The sequence below is a fragment of the Trichosurus vulpecula genome, chromosome 6 (assembly GCF_011100635.1).
Source record: "Trichosurus vulpecula isolate mTriVul1 chromosome 6, mTriVul1.pri, whole genome shotgun sequence".
Classification (NCBI taxonomy): Eukaryota; Metazoa; Chordata; class Mammalia; order Diprotodontia; family Phalangeridae; genus Trichosurus; species Trichosurus vulpecula.
The window spans coordinates 274,796,302-274,816,244 of NC_050578.1; the positions used below are offsets into that span (position 1 = coordinate 274,796,302).

Genomic DNA, 19,943 nt, shown 5'->3' on the forward strand with positions numbered 1-19,943 from the left:
AAGGAACAATCCCTGCATTTATCCATCAGCCGCTGACTCTGAACAAACAGTGGCTGCCAAGGACAAGCAGAGTCCTGGCTAGTCCTCTCTGGCTGGGCCCGAGGGACGGGGCTGAGACCGCAGAGGGTGACTCAGGAACAGGCAGTCCCTTCCTCGGCCGCTGTGCTCTGCCAGGATCACTGGCTGCCCCGTCTGCTGAAGAGCCGGAATGGGAAGAGGGAGCTGGAAGGAAGGGCAGAGAGAAATGCATTGGAGACTGGGACATAGGATACACACTGGGCCTGGGAAGGGCCTCGAGGCCATCCATGTATAGATGAGGGAGCTAAGATCCACAGGCTAGGGGAGGGGCAGATCTAGGATTCGAATCCAGGTCCTCAGACTCCAAATCCAGGACTCTTCCAGGTATGACATGCAGGATTCCCAAGAAAGCCCATGCCCCCCACCCCTGCCCCTCCTGTCTGGGGTCCCATACTCGGGTCCGTTTTCGTTCTGGAATGCAGGGTTCTGAGAAAACATAGAACGGGAGTCAACATGTAGAAAGCTATCAGATGGCATGCCCAGTGGGGACACGAGAGGAGATGGCAGGGGGTGAGGCCTCTGAAGCCCCCCAGGTAAGCACAGAAGCAAGGTTGGAAAGGACTGGGTGTCTAGTCACCAGGGTGGCCCACATGCAGCCTGTCATTGACTCATGGAGGAGCAGGGTGGCACAGTAGGGAGGCAAGGCACAGCTCTGACACATCTTCGAGCCAGGGCCAGGCTCCTCACCTCTGAGTAACTGAGACTCCATACGTTGGGGAAAAGGGGCCCTCTCTGTTAGGGGGAGGATTCTTCTCATCTGGGGGACCCACGAAAGGGAGCCACCCTTAACCATTCACACAAAGGATGATAGATTTAGAGCTGAAAAGGCCCTCAGAGGCCTCAAATCCAATTCCCTCAATGTTACAACTGAGGAAACAGAGGCCTGGAAACATGGCTTGCCAATATTACATGGCTAGTAAGGGACAGGGTGAGATTCGAACCCAGATCCTTGGACTCTAAATCCAACCCTTATTCATCTGTCCAACAAATACAGCTTTACAAGCATAAAAGTGCATTAAGAATTGGGGGATATTGGTGTTTTAAAGACCCCAGATACTGGCGATACAGATACAGGCCCTGCCTTGTGGGAGCTGACAGTCTAGGACCAGGAAAAGATGTAGGGAGAATAAAAGGAGAATGAAGTTGGGGCAAAGGCTGGAAGAAATCTGGGGAGCAGGAGACGGTTTCCCTGAGTGGGAAGAGAGGGGTGAAGGTTCGGCGAGGGCTTCCTAGAAGAGGTGGCCACTGCATCGGACTTTAAAGGTATGTAAGGGCCCAGAAGAACCCGATGGAGGAGAACACACTGGAGACCCAGGGGATGAGGGGAGCAGAAGGCTGGACTCAAGGGAGTGTAGGGGGAATGTCAGATGGATACGAAGAGGATGTGAAGGGGTCGGTGTGAGACAAGGGGAGTGACAAAAGGAGAAGCAGGCTGTGGACAGTCGTGAGGCACACGTTCAGGGGTCTACACCTTCTTTGGCTGGCAATGGGCAGCCATCGAAGGTCTTTGAGTAAGACTGATGTGACTGGAATCTCAGGTCCATTAAGAAGATTGTCTTGAGACTTTCCATTTCTGTTACCTTTCACATAGGACAGAAAGCTCTCGAGCCAGGGGCAGGGGTGGGGGGGGGTGGGGGGTATTCTCTTTTCTGACTCTCATTTCAGTGGAGGGGGATTATCTGATTGGGTTCCAAGTCAAAACGAGAGAGAAGTCCCTCCTTACCTTAGAAAGCCCCAAAATCCAGCATGCTTTTGCTTGGGAGGCCCCTCAGGAGAAGATGGGCCGATCGGCTGTGGAGGGCATCCCTTTGGGTCTCCCAGACTAGACCCAGACCCTGCCCTGGCAGCACCTGAAGCAAAGACATGAAAAGTGAGGCCGTTAGTTGAGGGGATAAGGTGCTGGCCAAAGAGAAAGCAGGGGCCCCACCTGAGCTCAGATCATCCAAGTGTCCTTCCTGGGCCAGGACTGTGGGCCCAGGACAACCAACTGCCCAAAGAGACTTGTGGGGCCATCTTCCAAGGACATACTCCTCGGCAAGGGCATCTCCACAAAAACTTCCGTCTGTGACAGAAGGTCCTCAAGCTCAGATAGCGGCCTCTCGGCTTTGAAAGTGACCCATCCCCAGAAATGGGCAGGAAGTGAAGAGAAGATGCATAATCAAGCCTGACCAAACAGGGAAACAGAACAGCCCACAGGGAGCAGTAGCATCAATTCATTGATAGAAAGGTGGGCTAGACCCCTTCAGATAGGGTCGCTGTTCATGATGGCCCCCCAGTCTGCGCTTCGATTGTTATGCCTTTTTTTAACCATCAGAGTCATCTCCGAACATATTGCCCCCAATCAATCCTCTCTCGTTACAGAAGAACTTGGGCAAAGCCCAGCCACGGTGTCTGTCAAAGTATACAACCACCTGTACCCATAATCCACTGTTTCTACCAAAAAGAGAGGAGCGCTTTCATTTTCTCATGGGAGCTGGGTGGCGTGGGGCTGCTGTTTTCACTGACGTTCCTGGGACCATCCTGTAGACGCCTCTTTAGCTCTCTGCCATGCACCTGTGCAAGCGGGTCTTCCCGAGAGTCTCTGAATTCCGCACACTCCTCTTTTCTTGTGCGACAATAACATTCTATGACATTAGGGCACCGTAACTTGTTCAGCCAGCCTCTCGTTGACGGGCACCCCCTCCGTTCCCAGGTTTTTGCTACCACAAAAAGAACTGCTGTGAACGTTCTGTGGTAAATGCCTGATGTTGTGACTGCTAGACTGAAAAGTACAAACAGGTTCATGATTTTTCTGGCATAATTCTAAAGCATGTTCCAGAATGTCTAGACCAACCCATGGGTCCAATTTGCTATTGGTCTATTAGCGTGCCTGGTTTGCCTGCTTAAAAGCATTGATTCTATAGTCAAAGGTTCCAGCCCCACCTCTGGCACTTACTGCTAGGATGACATTGGTAAAGTTAACAATTTTTGGCCTTGGTTTCCAAAATTGGAAAATGAGGAGGTTGTATTAGATGGTCTCTGAATTTCTTTCCAGCTCTAGACTCAGCACTCAGTCCCCCTTTGTTGAAAGGAACAAATTCTTGCTAATTTGGGGGTTCGAGTTCAAACCTCAGAGCCTTTTCAGCATACGTCCCTCTCACCCTGAGCAATCTTTCCTATGGTTGTTGATGGTTTACGTTTCTTCTTTTGAGAACTGTGAGTTCTGCTCCTTGACCCTGGTGGTCTCACCCAAAGAAAAGTATTTCTCGGCACTTACCACGGTCCCTGAGAAAAGCAGCGTCAAAGTCCTCAGTCTCTTCGTCTTCTGAGGCAGCTTCTCCAGGCCGGTTCTGACCAAAAGAGAAATCAGGGACACGTTTGACCTGTCCTTCTGGGAAGCTGGTGGTGGAAAGGGAAGGGGGGAGATATTAAATACATCTGGGCTCTGATGGACTGAGAAGCTGACCTCTGCTCAGCTCTGGGGCCCAACTTCCCACGGCTAATCTGGCCCTAACTTTGCTGTCTGTGGAAAAAGTTAACATTTGAGCAACTCATGATGGACCCACCCAAAACCTGATACACTGGGGTTTAAGCGCTGAGAAGAAACAAAGCTAACATTACCAGGGCTGGCCGGAGAACTCAGGGCAGCCCGGGCCAGCTCCCTTCTTCCCACATCTCTAGCTTTCAGATCTAATTCCACAAACATCGGTGGAGTGCTTGGCCTGTCTCAGACTCTGGGCTAGCGATAGGAATGACTGTTTGGAGAAATGGCATCTCTTTACGCTCACAGAAACTCCCCAAATGTAAGAAGCTTGCCATATATATTTTCTTTGGGATTCATCTCTGGCTGCCTGTTCCATCCCAGAACCAGACTCAGCGTCTCTAGTCTTGGGGGGGTTGGTGGGTGAAAGAGGTCTGCCAGGGGTCAGGGGACTGCCATCTGCCTGCTGGGGCCTGGAGTTTGTCGAGAGGGTGGGGCTGTCAGGCACCAGCCTGTCCAGGAAGGGAGATATTTGGGGTGAGGCAGTGCCTTCTTAACAACCCTGGAGTCAAACCTACCAATTCAACTGTGAACAGAGTGGGAGGAGAACACAGGAGGAATGCGACAGAAACACATAACCTCGGGGTCCATTGAGCCCAAACAAGTGGGCACCTACCCAACCGATGAGCATTTATTAGGCTCCTGCTAGGTTTGGGGCACTGATAGACAAGAAAAGTTTCCAGTTTCCTGGAGATGTGTGTTCTCCCCAAGTCTTTTCTTCCTCATGCTTCTTTAACCTGTCCTCCTTGGACATCATCTCAACATCCTGGTCACCTTCTTCCATTGGTTCTCCAGCTTATCTGTCCATGTCCTTCCTAAAATGCGGTGCCTAGAGGTGGACCCAATACTTCATGTGTGGTCTGACCAGGACAGCGTACAAGGGCAGTATCGCCTCTCCTGCTGTATTCTGCTCTTAATGCAGCCTAAAATAAAGTAGCATTTTGGGGGAATGGAGGCGCAGCTGCGCTATCAGGCTGTTGACACCCATTGAGCTTGTGGTCCACTAAAAGCCCCAGAGCTTTGTCACACTTCCTGTCCTATTATACCTGTCTTGTTCCTGGGAACTTGACTTGCTGGGCCTGGAGTCACACAGACTCCTCTTCCTGATTTCAAATCCAGCCTCAGGCACTGACTTGCTGTGTGACCCTGCACAAGTCACCTAACCCTGTCTGCCTCAGTTTCCTCATCTGTCAAACGAGCTGGAGAAGGAAGTGGCCAACCCCTCCAGGATCTTTGCCAAGAAAACCCCCAATGGGGTCACAGAGTCAGACACGACAGAAAACGGGTGAACAGCAAACAGACTCGACTCGTATTCCCACGAAGGTTTATCTTTTCAAGTCAGCCCAAAGTAGGCGCAGCGTTAAACTCTTCCAGAATCCTGACTCTGGAGGGACGCGCTGGGTAGCCCTGGGGAACAGGGGTGGGGGACACCCTGCTGGAGGCTGCTGCAGAGGCCCCTGTGAAGGATGCTCTGAACGTGGATCCCAGAATCTCGTAGCCCTAATGCAGAGGAGGCGAGGGGTTGGATTAAGTGGCCCCTCACAGTAGGCCCTTAGGACCTGGGAAGTCAAAGCTGGGAGAGGCCTTGGAGGCCACTTCACCTAACCGCCTCCTCTGGACAGATGGACAAACTGAGGTACAGGGATGAGGCCTTGCCCTGGACTGCCTTCTGAAACAAGTGCCCCTGACCAACACAAGGCTGTTTGCCAAAGTTTTTCTTCCAGTGACTGGAAATATAGAGGACGTGCAGAATCCTCTGGCCTTCAAACCTACCGTCGTGCCTCACCCCAAAAAGGAGTAGCAGTGAACCATGGCTGCCAGTTAACTCTTTCCAGCCCACGGGACTGGCATTGAGCGCCCTGTGAGCAGCCTGCTTCGAGCCAAATCCTCACCCCAAGACTCGCTTGGGCCTGGCCCCGACACTTCCTGGCCTGCATCAGGCACCTGCCCCCCTCCCATGGGGCTGGGGCGGCTCAGCCGTTTTTCTGAGCCAAGGAATGGGTAGAAAAGGTAGCTGTGTTGAGTAAGAGGGTGTGGGCACTGAGCAGGAAGAGGGGCATGAGAGAAGGGAAGATATGAAACACAGAAAGGGAGGCGGATGTGCCCTTCATGGTCATCCTCGAGGGCTGGCCTTTCTCCTCCCCACCTGGGCTGGGGCTGAGGGTGGTCAGAAGGGGAGGGGGGGCCTGATTGTGCAAGAAAGTGGCTTCTTCTCAGCTAATCTGTGAACTCCTGGAGGACAGGGATGGGTGGCCCCTGAGACTGATCTGCTGTCCACTCCCTCCTCCCATCTGCCCTGACTTTGAAAGTCTGATCTTTGAGAGGACTCTGGGAACAGGGGCTCCCAGGGAGAGAGGGAGGGGGAGGCAGGAGCGGGCATCGCATCCAATCCCTGTGGGGCCCTAGGGGAGCCATCTAATCCCTGTGACCTTCAGTGTCCTCCTCTGTCCCTTATAATGTCCATCTCATGAGGCCACAGGGAGGCAAGTCCACCATCAGAGATCAGAAAGCCCAGACTCCTTACTGTACAGAGAGGGAAACTGAGGCCGGGGAGAATGTAAGCTTGTCGAGGGCAGGAAGTATTTCTCCTTTCTGTCTGTGCTCCCAGAACCCAGCTCATGGTAGGTACTTATAAATGCTTGCAGCCTTTTGCTGAATTGAAGGATTTTGTCCAAAGTCATGCTGGTAGTGAGGAGTCAAGTCAGAATTGGAACTCAGGTCTTCTGCATCTAGACCCCATGTTCTTTTTCCTCCCACACCCTGATGGTGCCTGCACCAGGCTAGACAATACTGTCATCCCTGCTTTTCCCCTTCGTGACTCCTTTGGCTTCTTCTGCTCCCCAGTAATCAGACCTTAGCCTTGGGCTGTCTATTGAGGGGCCTGCAGAGGTATTTCTCAGGGCAGGGAAGGAAAAGGGAACAGGGCTGTGGCAAGGCCAAGGCCGGGCTTTGGCCCTCCCCCCACACCACATCTATAATTCAGCTCTTTTCTGGGGTACAGCAGACAGACAGTGTGAACACGCCAGGCCAGTCATGTGGGTGGCACTGGGGACCCAGACTGGGTAACAGGGCAGGAGACAATGGGAGGCCATGGGGCCGCGCTTTGGAGCTCACCCTTTTGGTCTGAGGCAGGGGCTTCTTCCTGCTGGAAGTTCCTATCACAACCCTGAAAAAGACGAGATGGGCAGGGTCCCTGAGGCCTCAGGAGAGCCCCCACCCAGAGGCTCCATGAATGTTTCAGCAGGCAGGTTATTTTTACACAGCTCAGCCACAGACTCACTGGGCACTGCCAACAGTCACTGCCGAGGTTCTGCCTCGGGGCACAAGGCTCTCTCAAGCAAACCTACTAGAAAGTGGTTTCCCCGATGCCAATCCTTCTCTTCTCTAGCCCAGACTCCACCCAGCTGCCAAAGTGACATTCCTATAGCACAGAGCCCCCTCCTCAAAAACCTTCACTGGCTCCCTATGACCCCAGGATCAAAGACAAACTCATTAGGCTGCTATTTAAAACCTTCCCCAATGTGGCTCCCACCTGCCTTTCCAGCCTCACTACCTCCCTTTATGTACCCCCCAGGCCAGTCAAAAGGGAGTACAAACAGTTGACATCTCCTGCCTCCCTGTCTTTGTACAGGTGGTTCCACTTGCCTGGCAAGCCCTTCTTCTCACCACTGTCTCTCAGGCTCCTCCTTCAAAGCACAGCTCAGTTGCCTCCTGCTACTTGAGGCCTTTCCTCACAAGACCTGGGTTCAAGGCTTGCCCCTGAGATCTCCTAGCTGTGACTTTGGGCAAGTCACAGAACCTCATGGAGGGTTTCATGGAGGAGGTGGCCCATGAGCTGGTCTTACTCATCACTGGACCCCCTAAGCACTGAGCTCAGTAGCACATAAAGGCAGGCTGAATACAGGGTGGGCACAGTAAGAGGCGCCTACTGCTGAAGAGAGACCTTTCAACCTCCATTTTTAGAAATGAAAGAGTCCTGCATGTGTGTATGCTTGAAGCAGGTAAGACTTCCTGGCCAAATTTTATCTACAGAAATCCAAGAATCAGTGAGGCCTAAGGATACCCAGTCCATCCGAGGCATAGCTGGGAACAGAGCAGGAAAATTCTATCTCCCAGGCTGGCCCCAGCTCCCAGGCTAACCCCAGTGCTCACTCAAAATTGACCTGCCCTCAGGTTTTCCACCCCACTGACCTCTCCTGTTCCTGTCTTGTGGGGAACTTGCAACCTTCCAGTCTTCTCCTCTTTACTGCCATGGCTTTCACTTCTGCTTCCTCATCATCACCCTTCAGATAGGAACCGGAGCCTTGGGCTTCTCCTTGCCCCAGAGCAGATGGGCGGTCAGCTGATGGAGGGGCAGGCTGAGGGAGGGGTGAAGGGGAGCCCCTTTTGGAAAGGAACCTTTAACACCACCCTTGCTCCCAGGAGACACATAGCATTAGAAACGGGTTAATGGGATCCTAGGTTTAGAAGTGACCTTGGGTTGGGGTGGGGGGGGGAATAATCTAGTCCAATAACCCGAGACCCAAAGAGCTTCGAGGATTTGTCCAAGGTCACACAGCTAAAGCAGCAAACTAAGAGTTCTCTGACCCCCAATCCAGGGCCTTGGTCAGGGGCAGAGAACGTTTTCGTCTGACTCGGAAAAGGCGAACTCACCATTTCTGGGAGGTCATCGTCTCCTCCAGGGGTCCCTAGAAAAGTACAAGGTACAAAAGGCATCAGAAAGCATTTTACCCAGAATTTAGGGGGCCCCTCCTCTGAGTAGGATCTGCCCTTAGCAAAATGGTAAACTGAGTCATTTCTGCCTTCCTTCCCTTAGGCCCTCCCTCATATATATATATATATGTATGTGTGTGTATGTGTGTGTGTGTGTGTGTGTGTGTGTGCACGAGTGCACATGCCTGCATGTGTGCGTCCCAGAAGATAAGCTCCTTGAGGGCAAGGACAATTTAATTTTTTCTTCTTTGGATCCCAAGGACCCAGGACAGTGCTTGGAATGCACTAGGAGCTTAATAAATGCTCATCAATTTGACCTGAACTAAGCTCCTGGGGAGATCCTGGAGGTGCCTAAAGACCAGGGCCTGGGGAGCTGCAGAGAATCGCACCCCCACTGCCCTGTTTGAGGGGGGGGAAGGCTTTATTTTCCCCATTTTGCCAATGGGGAGGCCCTGGCCGGGACAGCTGGATGGGGTGTTTGGGGCGATCATGGCCAATCCTCCTGTTTTACAGAAAGGGAGAATGAGGCCCAGAGAGCCGCCCATGAGTGGGCAGGAAGGCTGGGCCTGGTGGGGAGCCAGGCCTCCACATGGTCCCAGCTGCCTCTCGGAGCCAAAGGGCACAGGGCCTGGCGGGCAAGTGAGTCCCAGCCCCACCCACTCACCGGCCAGCACGCCCCTCCTCTCCACATAGAGGGTGCAGACAAAGGGGTAGGGCTCCAGGAGGGCTGCTCCATGTTTGAACCTCAGGTGCGACACCCGCTCCCATTTGCTCTTGTCTGTGCGGCCAGGCTAAGGAGCTCACAGAGGAGTTGAGCTGAGACCGAATGCTCCTGGGGGGCAGGATTCTGGGTCCCCCCTCCCTGCCCTCCAAAAGGGCCCAGGCTTTGGCAGCTGCCTCTTAGGCCCAGGAATGTGAATAAGGCCCATTTATCCCAGAATCTGGAAGTTGGGAGGGATTTCAGTGGGCCCAACCCAGACATCACTCAGCAAGAATCCCCAAGTGACCCATCAGCCTCTGCTCGGAGACATCTAGTCTTTAAACAAGTTTATAGACTCTAGATTACCCACACCTCCTAAAATATGGTGCCCAGAAAAGACCATGATGCTCTGGTTGTGGTCTGACCAGGGCAGAGGACCGTGGGACATATGGCCCCCTTTCTCGTCTCCCCTCCCTGCCCTTGGGTTTCCCCCCGACCCCTGGACACTCGGCCTCTCTCAATGCCCCTCAAGACACCTTGGTTTCCTTCACTGCCATGTTTTCCATAGACTCATGATGAGCTAGAGCTCAGACAGCACCCCCAGAAGAAAAGATACAGGGGAATATGATGAAGTGGTCAGTGGTAAATGGCTGCAAACTGTCCAGGTTCCCCAAGATGGCTCGAATGGAGTCCTAAAAACAGGATAAATGTTTCTTCAATGCGAGGAAAGGTCACCTGGCTAAGCAGCCTGTGTCCCCATCACCTTCTGGGTCCACCGCTTCATTCATCTTCTCGGCTGAAGTCAGGAGGGATGTGCTACTGAGTCATGCATTGCCATACGTCCTCCTGGGATGCTTGCTGGGCCTCTGGCTGGTCAGGGGGAGGTTCTCAGTGACTCTGGACCTTGGACATTAGGGCAGGTGTCTCTATGCGGTCAATGACACAGGAAAAACACTCCCTGTATCTACCAGGTGCCAAAGCCAAGGCTTGGGGGGAGATTGGACACTTCAGGGACACAACAGAAAGGGCCTGGCCTCAGAGCGAGTTTCTAGTTAAGGGGAAGATGTGGTCACCTGGCCTGGGTATTTACAGGTGGGTTTCCTGGATTGTCAGGCCCCAGACAGGGGCAGAGCTAGGGATGCTGGCCAGACCCCTGGGAAGATCCATCCCTCCAGAAGCACGTCTTCCTGCCAGGCACCGCCAGAAGGCCCTGCCTGCCGGTTGCCCTGACCTCGGGCAGAATCAAGAGGTCTTGCTGCATCAGCATCGAAGGTGCTGGCATTTCAGCCAGCGGGAACAAGAAAAGTCAGAGGCTTTAGATGCATTTAAAAAAAAAAGCCCAGGAAAACAGGAAATTTGTATAATCATCCCCTTCTCCTCTGAGCGAGCTATACAGGAAGAGGCCAGGCCAACCAGTGGGCATCAAGGCTTCCCGGGCCCCAGGAGCAATCCCTCCCCTTGGGGCCTTCAGCACAAAGGAGCCTCTTTACCTAAGGACATCTGCTTCTCTCGGTCCCTACCTCCAGCTCCTGGCTGATGATTTTCTCATCCGCTACCTCTTCCCCTCTGGAAGGCAAATGAACAAGTGAGTCATGATGGAAGACTCTGGAGAGAGACCTTGTCTCCAAGCAGAGCCAGTCTTCAGCCCAGGAAGAGGCAGCAGAAATCAGAAAGGCTTGAAAGATGGCAAAAGGGAGCGGTTGGCGTTAGGTCACTGGAAGAAAGGAACACTCCTACGCTATTGGTGGACCGTACCGAGGCAGCGATTCAGGAATCACGTGAGAAAAGTCTGCAAGGGTTAATACAGTTTAAAGCTTCCGGTCAAGCGCATACTTAAAGCTAAACATCAAGTAATTAAGGCTTGAAATGCCTCTAACGCTCTTGGAGCATCCGTATACACGAAAACATTAGTAACGTTGGGGCAGTTCAGAGAAGCGCTGCAAGTCTCACATGAACTGATGCAGGCGGCTGGCCAGGGTTTGGCCTTCACTGAATTCTCGCTCATCCGGTAGGCGCAAGGAAGCTGGGCCTCGTTTGTGATGGGCACCCCCTCCCCCGAGGAGCCCGCACCTTCTCTGGGCTTCCTCAGTTTTCTTCTCTGTCTCCCTGGGGCTTAGCCTCGTGCCTGCCACACCGGAAGTTCTTAAACACTACTTTTATTCGTTCATTCTGCAGGGAAGGGCCTGGGTTCAAATCTTGCCTCTGACTTGGTCTGTCTGTCAGTGTAACTTCCCTTCCCTAGGTTTCAGCTTCCTCATTTGTGAAACATGGTGCTGGGGCTAGACGGTCCTTTCCAAGCCGAGACCAAAACCAGGGTGTTGGACAAGAGGCCTAAGGGCCCTTCCACCATCCGGTGTGAGACCCAAGTCTTACTGCCTGTTAGCATCGACCCACTCGTTTTGCAGCAGAGGCCCAGAAAAAGGACCTGGCCTAAGGTAGTAAGTGACGAGGGGGCATTCGAACTCAGATCGTCTACTCCCCATTCTGGGTATTTTCCACAGCACCACAAGCTGACCTTCAAGGTGTCTGCAGGTGGTTTCCTTGGCTGCTGTGGCCTGTCCTAGTTAAACCGTGAAGCCCTGTGGGGCTTCTGTGAAGGGATTAGCCTGTCCAAACCAAGGCAGGCCCTGGGCCCAGCCCCAAAGCCTCCCCAGTCTGGCTGGGCCTGATGGGTAGATTGTGCCCTGGAGAACTCAGGCCCAAGCCATCCCACAGCTCACCAAAAGGTATTGATAAAGCACCTACTATGTGTGGGGAGCTGCGGAGACAAAGCAAGAACGTGGACCCTGCCCTCAAGGAGATAACAGGCATATGCTTGATTATACCACATAAGAGAGAAGAGACTGCCCTTTCCCTCTTTTTGTATCCCAAGACTTGACATGGTCCCAGGCACACAGCAGGTGCTTAATAAACACTCACTGACTGAGTGATTAGGGCTCCACTGACTTCCCCACCCAGTGGCTCTGTTTTGTAAGAACGGTTATAGATTTAAATCAGTCAAGAACAGGGCCCACACCCATCTTGGATCCTTCCAGGCCCCTGCTGGAAGGTGGAATTTGAATCTGTGTCTTCCAGTAGGAATTCCTTTTGCCAATGAGAGGTTGGCTAGAGGAAGGCCTGAGGTCCTGTCCTGCTCTCAGATCATGTGATTCTGTGACTCCAAGTTTGTTCCAAAAGAACTCTCCCTCGGGGCAATCAGGTGGTTCAATGGATAGAGCCCCTGCCCTGAGTCAGGAGGACCTGAGTTCAAATGTGGCCTCTGACACTTACCAACTGTTAACCTCAACTGCCTCAAAAAGAGAAAAGAAATCTCCCTCCCAGGGTGGGCAGAGGCTGAGAGGGGCCTGACTGTGGCCCGGGGCCACCTCAGGTACCTGATGCTGCTGCCGTATCTAATCTTGAACTTGTATACGTTGTCACCCGCATGGAGGAATCTCGTCTCTGGCAGTGGGTACGTGAAGGCCTGCAGACTCATCGCTGCTGCTTACGGCTGGGCTGCTCTGGGCTGGGGACGGGTACCTGACTCACGGCCCCTGGGGAACAGAGGGTACCGGGGAATCTGAGGGAAGGAAGAGAGAGTCACAGGCTGTGAGAGGGAGAAAAGCCAGAGCTCCCATCCTACAGAAAGAGAAACTGAGGCCCAGAGGGCCTTCCTTGCCCAAGGTCATCCAGCTGGCAGAGGCTGCTTTCATTCTTCCTGGGTATTCACCTGGAAGCTGGACCCCTCTGGGGCTCTAGTCTTTACCTCTAAACTGGGATGGGGGTGGGGTGGGGGAGAAAGCCTGGGTTTTAATCCCACTTCAAACACACGCTGTGTGACCCTGGGCAGGGTTTCCTCGGTTTCGTCATCAATAAATGAAACCCATGCCAGCTGCATCTCTATCTCAGCAGGCAGGGGGTGGAAACAGCAGGGGTAATTATCTCAGGCATCCGCCGGGGGGACCTTGTGACCAGGGCACCCTGCCTGGCCAGGGCATGGTTCCTCGGTGGGCACCACGGGGCCCTGCCCCGGCTGCTGCCCGTTGTCCTTCAAGCCACTGACACCTCGCAATGGGAGGGGGAGGCTGAGGCCTGGGGGGCCCCAAGTGTGGGAAAGAAGGCAGAGCTCAGCCTCAGCTGTCAGAAAGTAGGAAAAAAACAGCCGTCTTTCAAGCCACAGCCTGTCCTAACTGCTGGTAATTGCGGCTGCCAGTCTCGACTAAGGATTCCACTGGCAGACGGAGATTAGGTGGCTTTGCAGGGCCCAGCTCAGAGTCCATGTGGAGTCCGCAGGGGCTCTTGTGGGGAGCCCCTGCTGGGGTGCCCGGGCAGCTTGGCACCAGCCTATGGTCCGAGCTCAGAGCCCTGGCCCCTGGTCAGAGACAAGAAGGGCCAGGACAGAGAACCTGAAATACAGAGCGTAGGAGCCGGTCATGGTGATGATGGTGACCAAGGCTGGGGGAAGGGAGGAGGGGGGAGAGGAAGAGGGAGGGGGAGGGGAAAATAGGGAGGAAGAGGAAGTAGGTAGGGAGGAAGAGGAGGAGGGAGGAAGAAGATCCTGCATCTAGAGCTGGAAGGGACCTCAGAGGTCAGAGAGGCAGCTTCCCCATCGGAGAGCGCGCCTCCTGAGGCTGCTGGGAGGTAAGAAAGGCCGAGGCTGCACGTCCAGTGTCCAGCGTGCTTATTGTTACTAATTGTTATCATTAATTTGGTATCCTATTGTTTGCCTTCTTAACGGGGGAGGGGCTGCAGGGAGAGAATCTGGAACTCAAAACTGTAAAAAATGAAGGTTAAAAATAAAGAAATAATGGAGTTTAAAATACCAAAATACTGTTATTGGTGACTTGATTACAATGCATTCAGGGCTCGAGGTGGCGCAGTGGGTAGAGCGCCAGGCCTGGAGTCGGGAAGACCTGAATTCAAATCTGTGATCCTGGGCAAGGCACTTAACCCAATTTGCCTCAGTTTCCTTATCTGTAAAATGGGGATAATAATAGACCCTCACCCCAGGGTTGTTGTGAGGATCAAATGAGAGAATTGTAAAGTGCTTGGCACATAGTAGGCACTTAATAAACACGTGTTTGCTCCTTCCCTCCCTCCCTTCTCCTTCTTCCCTCCCCCCTCCTTTCTTCCCTCCCCCCCTCCTTTCTTCCCTCCCTCACTTCTCCTTCTTCCCTCCCCCCTCCTTTCTTCCCTCCTCCCTTTCTCTCTCTTCCTCCCCCCTCCCCCTTTCTTCCCTCTCCCTTTCTCTCTCTTCCTCCCCCCCCCTTTATCCCCTCCCCCCCTTCTCCTTCTTCCCTCCCCCCCTCCTTTCTTCCCTCCCCCCTTTCTTCTCTCCGCCCCCCCCCCCCCCCCGCCCCGCCCGGAGCTGGGCCCGGCTCTCCCCTCTTTCCCGGTCCCGGGAGGGCGGAGCTCTGGGTAAGCACGTGCCTCCCCGCCCTGACCTCAGGCTCCCGGGGTTTCCAGCCAGACCCGCAGGCGCTGAGTCCCCTGGGCCCCGGGAGCTGGACGACCTCGCAGGACACGCTGCCGGGAAGTGCGCGGGTGGATCCGAACTCAGGACTTCCTGCCTCCAGGGCCGCGCTCTGCGCACTGCGGCGCCCCCTAGCGGTTGTGGGTCCGGAGCCGGGAGGGCGGGGCGCTGACCCCCCCCCACGCTCCGAGGGCCCCCCCCCCGTGCCGTCCCACGGCCGACAGTGGTCATCGTGGGAAGCTTCTGCCCCGGCCTTGGCCTGTTTCCGGTGCCAGGGGGCACGGCCTTGGCCAGCCTTTCCGCCTCCCTCATGCCCGGCAGCCAATGCCCCCGCAGGGCGCCCCGAGCGGCCCGGGAGGCGGTCTGAGAAGGCCCGGCCCGGCCCCGGTCCGAGCTGGGCAGTGGAGGCCCGGGCGGGGCCGAATCTGGTCCCGGGAACTTGGGAGGCACTTGAGGCTGCCGGGCGCCCATCTGTGAAATGGGCGTGAGAATGAGCCGGGGTCCCAGGCCCCGGGCTGAGTTCCGGACTGGCACCGTGTGACCCGGTCTGCGCAGTGGACGGCATCCCAGGAACGGCCCTGGGGGCAAGAGGGGGCGAGCAGCCCCCAGCCCCAGGGGCACCTGGCTGGGCTCAGCATCCCCCCAACCCCCACCTCCAGCTTTACCAATGGGGAAACTGAGGCCCGGGGCATCCCCAGGGCCACCCCGCCCCCTCACAGAGACCCTCCTGGGGGCGCATGGTTTTACACCATTTTAAAATTTAGATGAACAAATTTTAAAATAAATTAAAAATTATAAATGATTGAGGAAATATAATACAATAATAATTATTAATAATAATACTTGTTCACATAGACACAGTACTTCAAGGTTAACAAGATGCGCTTCACCACAGTCTCGGGGGTGCCTTCCCCTCTCTGTTCCTCAGTTTCCCCCCCTGCACAAGAATGGGCTGGGCTGCCCAGGCTCCCAGGTCCCTCCCAGCTCTCCTGGAGGTTGGCTCCGAGGCCCGGGAGGCTCCTGACCTTGGGGTGAGCCTTGGGTCTGCCGAAGTAGCCTTCTCCCCCATAGCGGACCACCCTGGTCACCAGTCTCCTTGGAGGGGCTGCCCCCTTAACACTGACTCACTTTGGTGATGGGGACCTAGGAGGGAAGCACTGACTTCATTCATTCAATGACAACTGGCATTCTGTACGGCCTGCACATCAGCTTTCTGTATGTACATGGCGCCATATTTAAAGAGGGGTCAACCATTCCGTAGAGTTTCTGTAAAAGTGTACGTAGCTGGTGCGCCAGGGTTGGAAGAGACTGAGGCTTCCCTTACAAAGGGTATTTTATGGACAAACATTGTTAAGAACAGGCAGCTAGGTGGTGCAGAGGTTAGAGCACCAGGCCTGGCATCGGGAAAACCTGAGTTCAAAGCCAGCCTCAGACACTTCTCAGCTGTATGGCCCTGGACGAGTCACTTCACCTTGTTTGCCTCAATTTCCTCAACTGTAAAATGAACTGGAGAAGGAAATGGCAAACCGCTCCAGCGTTTCTGCCAAGAAGACCCTGAACGGGGTCACAAAATAAAGCATATGCAACTGTACTTTAAGCGCGCTTGTCTTTAATGCTGCACTTGTCATTAGCCAGTAGGAAAGTAAATACTTTATGTTCTAACTGGCCACTCATTTTCATCAATGGATTCAGGGGCTGAAGACAGAAAATGAGCTCCCACCTTTCAGCAAGACGGAAAATTCTCCTGGCCTTTACTGCCACATGTTTGTCCCAGCGAGAGTTTTCCCTTCATTCTCGCTTGAAATCAGAATGGGGAAAGACACTGGAAGCAGAACCAGATTTGAGACACGTGTTTGTCTGGTGTGGAGGCCAATATTTTGAAGCCTTTTTCGGATTTTAAGAGTATAACACTGCAGTGACTTAGACATGACTATCGCTACATTAAACATCTTCCACACTGTAACTTATTTCCTTCAAAATGTTTTGTATCCAACAAAACGTGTAAAATAAAGAAATTTAATTGTGAAATCTTGCAGATAATAGCACAAGAGGTCTGGCTGGATTCCTTCTTTAAATCTGTACAAAATATCCCACATAAAGTATGTGTAATTATTTTATGAAGAGGTTTATAATTGGATTTTTAGAGTTTTCATAACCATAAGTGGAATAAAATTTTGTATTTTATAATTATAATTATGTAATCTTTTTAATTTGGAGCTTTTTGGCGGCAAAAGTTGTTATTGAAGTGTCAAAAGACTAAATCTAGAAGATTATGAGTAGGATATTAAATTCCCCTGGTGGTCCATAGCACAGTTTGCGTTAAGGAACGAAAAAACTGTCTTAGCGTACCTGCACACAGTAAGCACTTAATAAATGCTTGTTGTTGACTATCCAGTTTCAACAGTTTTCCTCTTCCAAAGGGTTCCATGGCTGAGATTGGTGGGAAGGAAAAGGTGCCCTCTGTTACCTCCACTCCCAGGCCTTCCCTTTAGGATCTTTGAGCACTGTGATTGACTGAGGGGGTGAAGGAGGGACAAGGGGACGGGGCTAATGGTGTACTTATGATTGACTGAGGGCGTTTCCTCCTAAAGACAGTGGAGGCTGCTCTCAAGGCCTGGGTTGGACCCTGTAACATACTCCCAGAGTTCAGCGGCCCATCCCTTGTGCAGGTGGCCATCACCTCCTTAAAACAAAGAATGATGGAGCCATTAAGTTTGTCCTGGCTCTACAGCTCAGAGTTAACTCTGAAGTCACCTGAGCCAGCATACTGTCTCTGAAGCTTGCTCTAGGCTCAGTCAGAGAGTGAATGGCCTCAGGTCTCCTCCTTAACCCCTTCATGTATTGGGGTGCCAGAGGCCGGAAGGCCATTACTGACCTGTGGAGGTGACCGATGTCCTTCACAGGACTGGCTGTGTGGCCCTGGGGAAGCCTCTAAATCTCTCTTAAGAGTATAAGTTCTGGCCAATGCAACCAAGAGTAGGAGGGAAGCAGAAAACTGGGAAATAATTTTTACAACCAGCATGTCTGATAAAGACCTCATTTCTAAAATATATAGAGAAATGGGTCAAATTTATAAGAATACAAGTCATTCTCCAGTTGATGAATGGTCAAGGGATGTGAACAGGCAGTTTTCTGAGGAAGAAATTAAAGTCATATGAAAAAATGCTCTAAATCACTATTGACTAGAGAGATGCCAATCAAAACAACTCTTAGGTACCACATCACACCTGTCAGATTGGTTAACATGACAAAACAGGAAAATGATAAATGTAGGAGAAGATGTGAGAAATTGGAACACTAATGCATTGTTGGTGGAGTTGTGAATTGATCCAACCATTCTGGAGAGCAATTTGGAACTATGGCCAAAGGGCAATAAAACTGCATACCCTTTGACCCTTCACCATTTCTAGGGCTGTATCCCAAAGAGATCATACAAATGGGAGAAGAACCCACATGTACAAAAATATTTATGGCAGCTGTTTTTGCGGTGGCCAAAAACTGGAAGTTGAGGGGATGCCCATCCACTGGGGAATGGCTGAACAAGTTGTGGTATATGAAGGTAATGGAATGCTATTGTTAATAAGAAATGATGAGCAGGCAGACTTCAGAAAAACCTGGAAAAACTTAGATGAACTGATGCTGAGTGGAGTGAGCAGAACCAGCAGAACACTGGACACAGTAACAGCCACAGTGTGCGAGGACTAACTTTGACAGACTTGATTCTTCTCAGCAATGCAAGGATCTAAGATAGCTCATGATGGAAAAAACAATTCACATCCAGAGAAAGAACTATGGCGTCTGAATGCAGATCGAAGCAGACTCTTTGCTCTCTCTCTCTCTTTTCTGTTTTGTTTTGTTTTGTTTCTTCTTTCTTGTGGTTTATTCCATTGGTTATAATCCTTCTTTGCAACATGACTAATGTGAAAATATGTTTAATGTGAACATATATGTAGAGCCTATATGGGACTGTGTGCCATCTTGGGGAGGAAGGAGGAGAAAACTTGGAACTCAAAAGCTTGTGGAACTGAATGTTGTACACTAAAAATTAATGAATTTTTTTTTTTTAAAAAGAGTGTAAGTTCTGGCCAAGACAACACTGACCAGCAGCGGTGGATGGAGTTTGTTCTTGATTAAATGTGTCATGCTCTGATGTCTCTTGCTGCTTTCCATCCTTTCTCGGCCTCTCCAAGGAGAACCCATAAGCCGTCCATCTCTTTGGCGGTGACTTCTTTTTTTCTTCTCATTTTATTTGTAGTGAGAAACCACCACTGATGAGTTCCCATCCGTTGGTTGTTCGACCAGGCTAGAGTATTAACAATCGAGTTAACGTTGCCAGCCTAAAAACTGTATTTCTTGGCCCCCTTTGCCCACACTTCATCACTCTTGCTGTAGTAGAAGAAGGAGGTGCCATTTTGTTTCTTTGTACTTTCCTTCTTTCGTGGGTTCCCACGGCCAAAGAATCCATCACTGAGGGGCGTGAGGCATCTGGATGGATAGAGCAGTGGACTTGGAGGCAATGAGGACCTGCCTCAGACACTTACCAGACTCATGACCTTGGGCAAATCACTTCTGCCTGGGCCTCGGTTTCTCCATCTGTAAAATGAGGGCGTTGGACTGAACAGACCGTAAGGAAGGTCCCTCCCAGCTCCGAATCTCTTATTGTGCCATCCCCTGATCTCCAGACTCAGCTCCACTGGCCTCCCCAGTGCAGGCTCCTTCTGTTGCTGGAGGCATATGGCAGCTCCTTATTGGTTCTGGGGTCAGACCCAGGCTTCTCTGTTAGCTTTCAAAGCTGTTCATAACCCGGCCCCAAGCTCTCAGTTCAGCTTTGTCCCCCTTCCTGTCCAGCGGCATCTCCTCTGGATGTGCCCCTGCGTTGCCTGGGAATGCTGGCCTCTCCCTCATTCTTGGGGCATCCCTGCTTCCTGTGAAACTGCTCAATCGGCACCGTCCGGATGAAGGATTTTAGTTCCCTGAGGGCACAGAGCCTGGCCTGTAGTAGGCACTTAACACTAGAAGAACCTGGCCTATCTGGAGTGCTCATTAGACACAGAGATCAGAAAGACTTGGATTCAAATCCTGTCCCTAATGCTGGCTGTGGGATCATGGACAAATTACTTGGAACCTCTGTCTCTTCTTCCATAAAATGGGCGTAGTAACACGAATTAGACATACCTTCATGGGTTGAAAGTTTCAAATGAAATCCTGCATGTGAAACACTTTGTAAACCCTAACGGGCAGAAAGATGAACAGAGACTGAATTTGAATCTAGGGTATCTTTCTGAAAAATCCAGCCCTGTTTCCACTGGACCTTCCTGCCTCATACCCAGGTATACAAAGCCATCTCTACCCTCTGGAGCCCACAATCCAGGGCTCCCCCAAGCTGGGGAGTTGGGGCTTTAGTGCCCGGCTGGAGCTGCCCATCAGACAACTCAGCTCTTCACAAGCCCCAGCCCCACATCACAGATTTTCTCCAACCA

At 52.3% G+C, this 19,943-nt stretch overlaps 1 protein-coding gene across 3 annotated transcripts; it reads right to left on the bottom strand.

The window, feature by feature from the left end:
* Window positions 1–14,499, bottom strand: MAJIN (membrane anchored junction protein). 3 transcript variants are annotated; one of them, XM_036763656.1, is made up of 12 exons: window positions 14,435–14,499; window positions 12,386–12,570; window positions 10,532–10,577; window positions 9,628–9,703; window positions 8,976–9,089; window positions 8,252–8,286; window positions 7,790–7,956; window positions 6,713–6,764; window positions 3,335–3,407; window positions 2,632–2,777; window positions 1,802–1,928; window positions 1–222 (listed from the first exon to the last, which is right to left on the bottom strand). In XM_036763656.1, exons 2-11 carry the CDS (start codon window positions 12,484–12,486, stop codon window positions 1,803–1,805), a joined length of 936 nt encoding a protein of 311 aa, XP_036619551.1. In that variant the 5' UTR covers window positions 12,487–12,570; window positions 14,435–14,499; the 3' UTR covers window positions 1–222; window position 1,802. The 3 variants fall into 3 exon arrangements, with proteins under 3 accessions (XP_036619551.1, XP_036619550.1, XP_036619552.1); XM_036763655.1 differs by lacking the exon at window positions 14,435–14,499 and having other exon boundaries at window positions 12,386–12,664; XM_036763657.1 differs by lacking the exons at window positions 2,632–2,777; window positions 14,435–14,499 and having other exon boundaries at window positions 12,386–12,664.
* Between the last annotated feature and the right edge of the window lie 5,444 nt (window positions 14,500–19,943).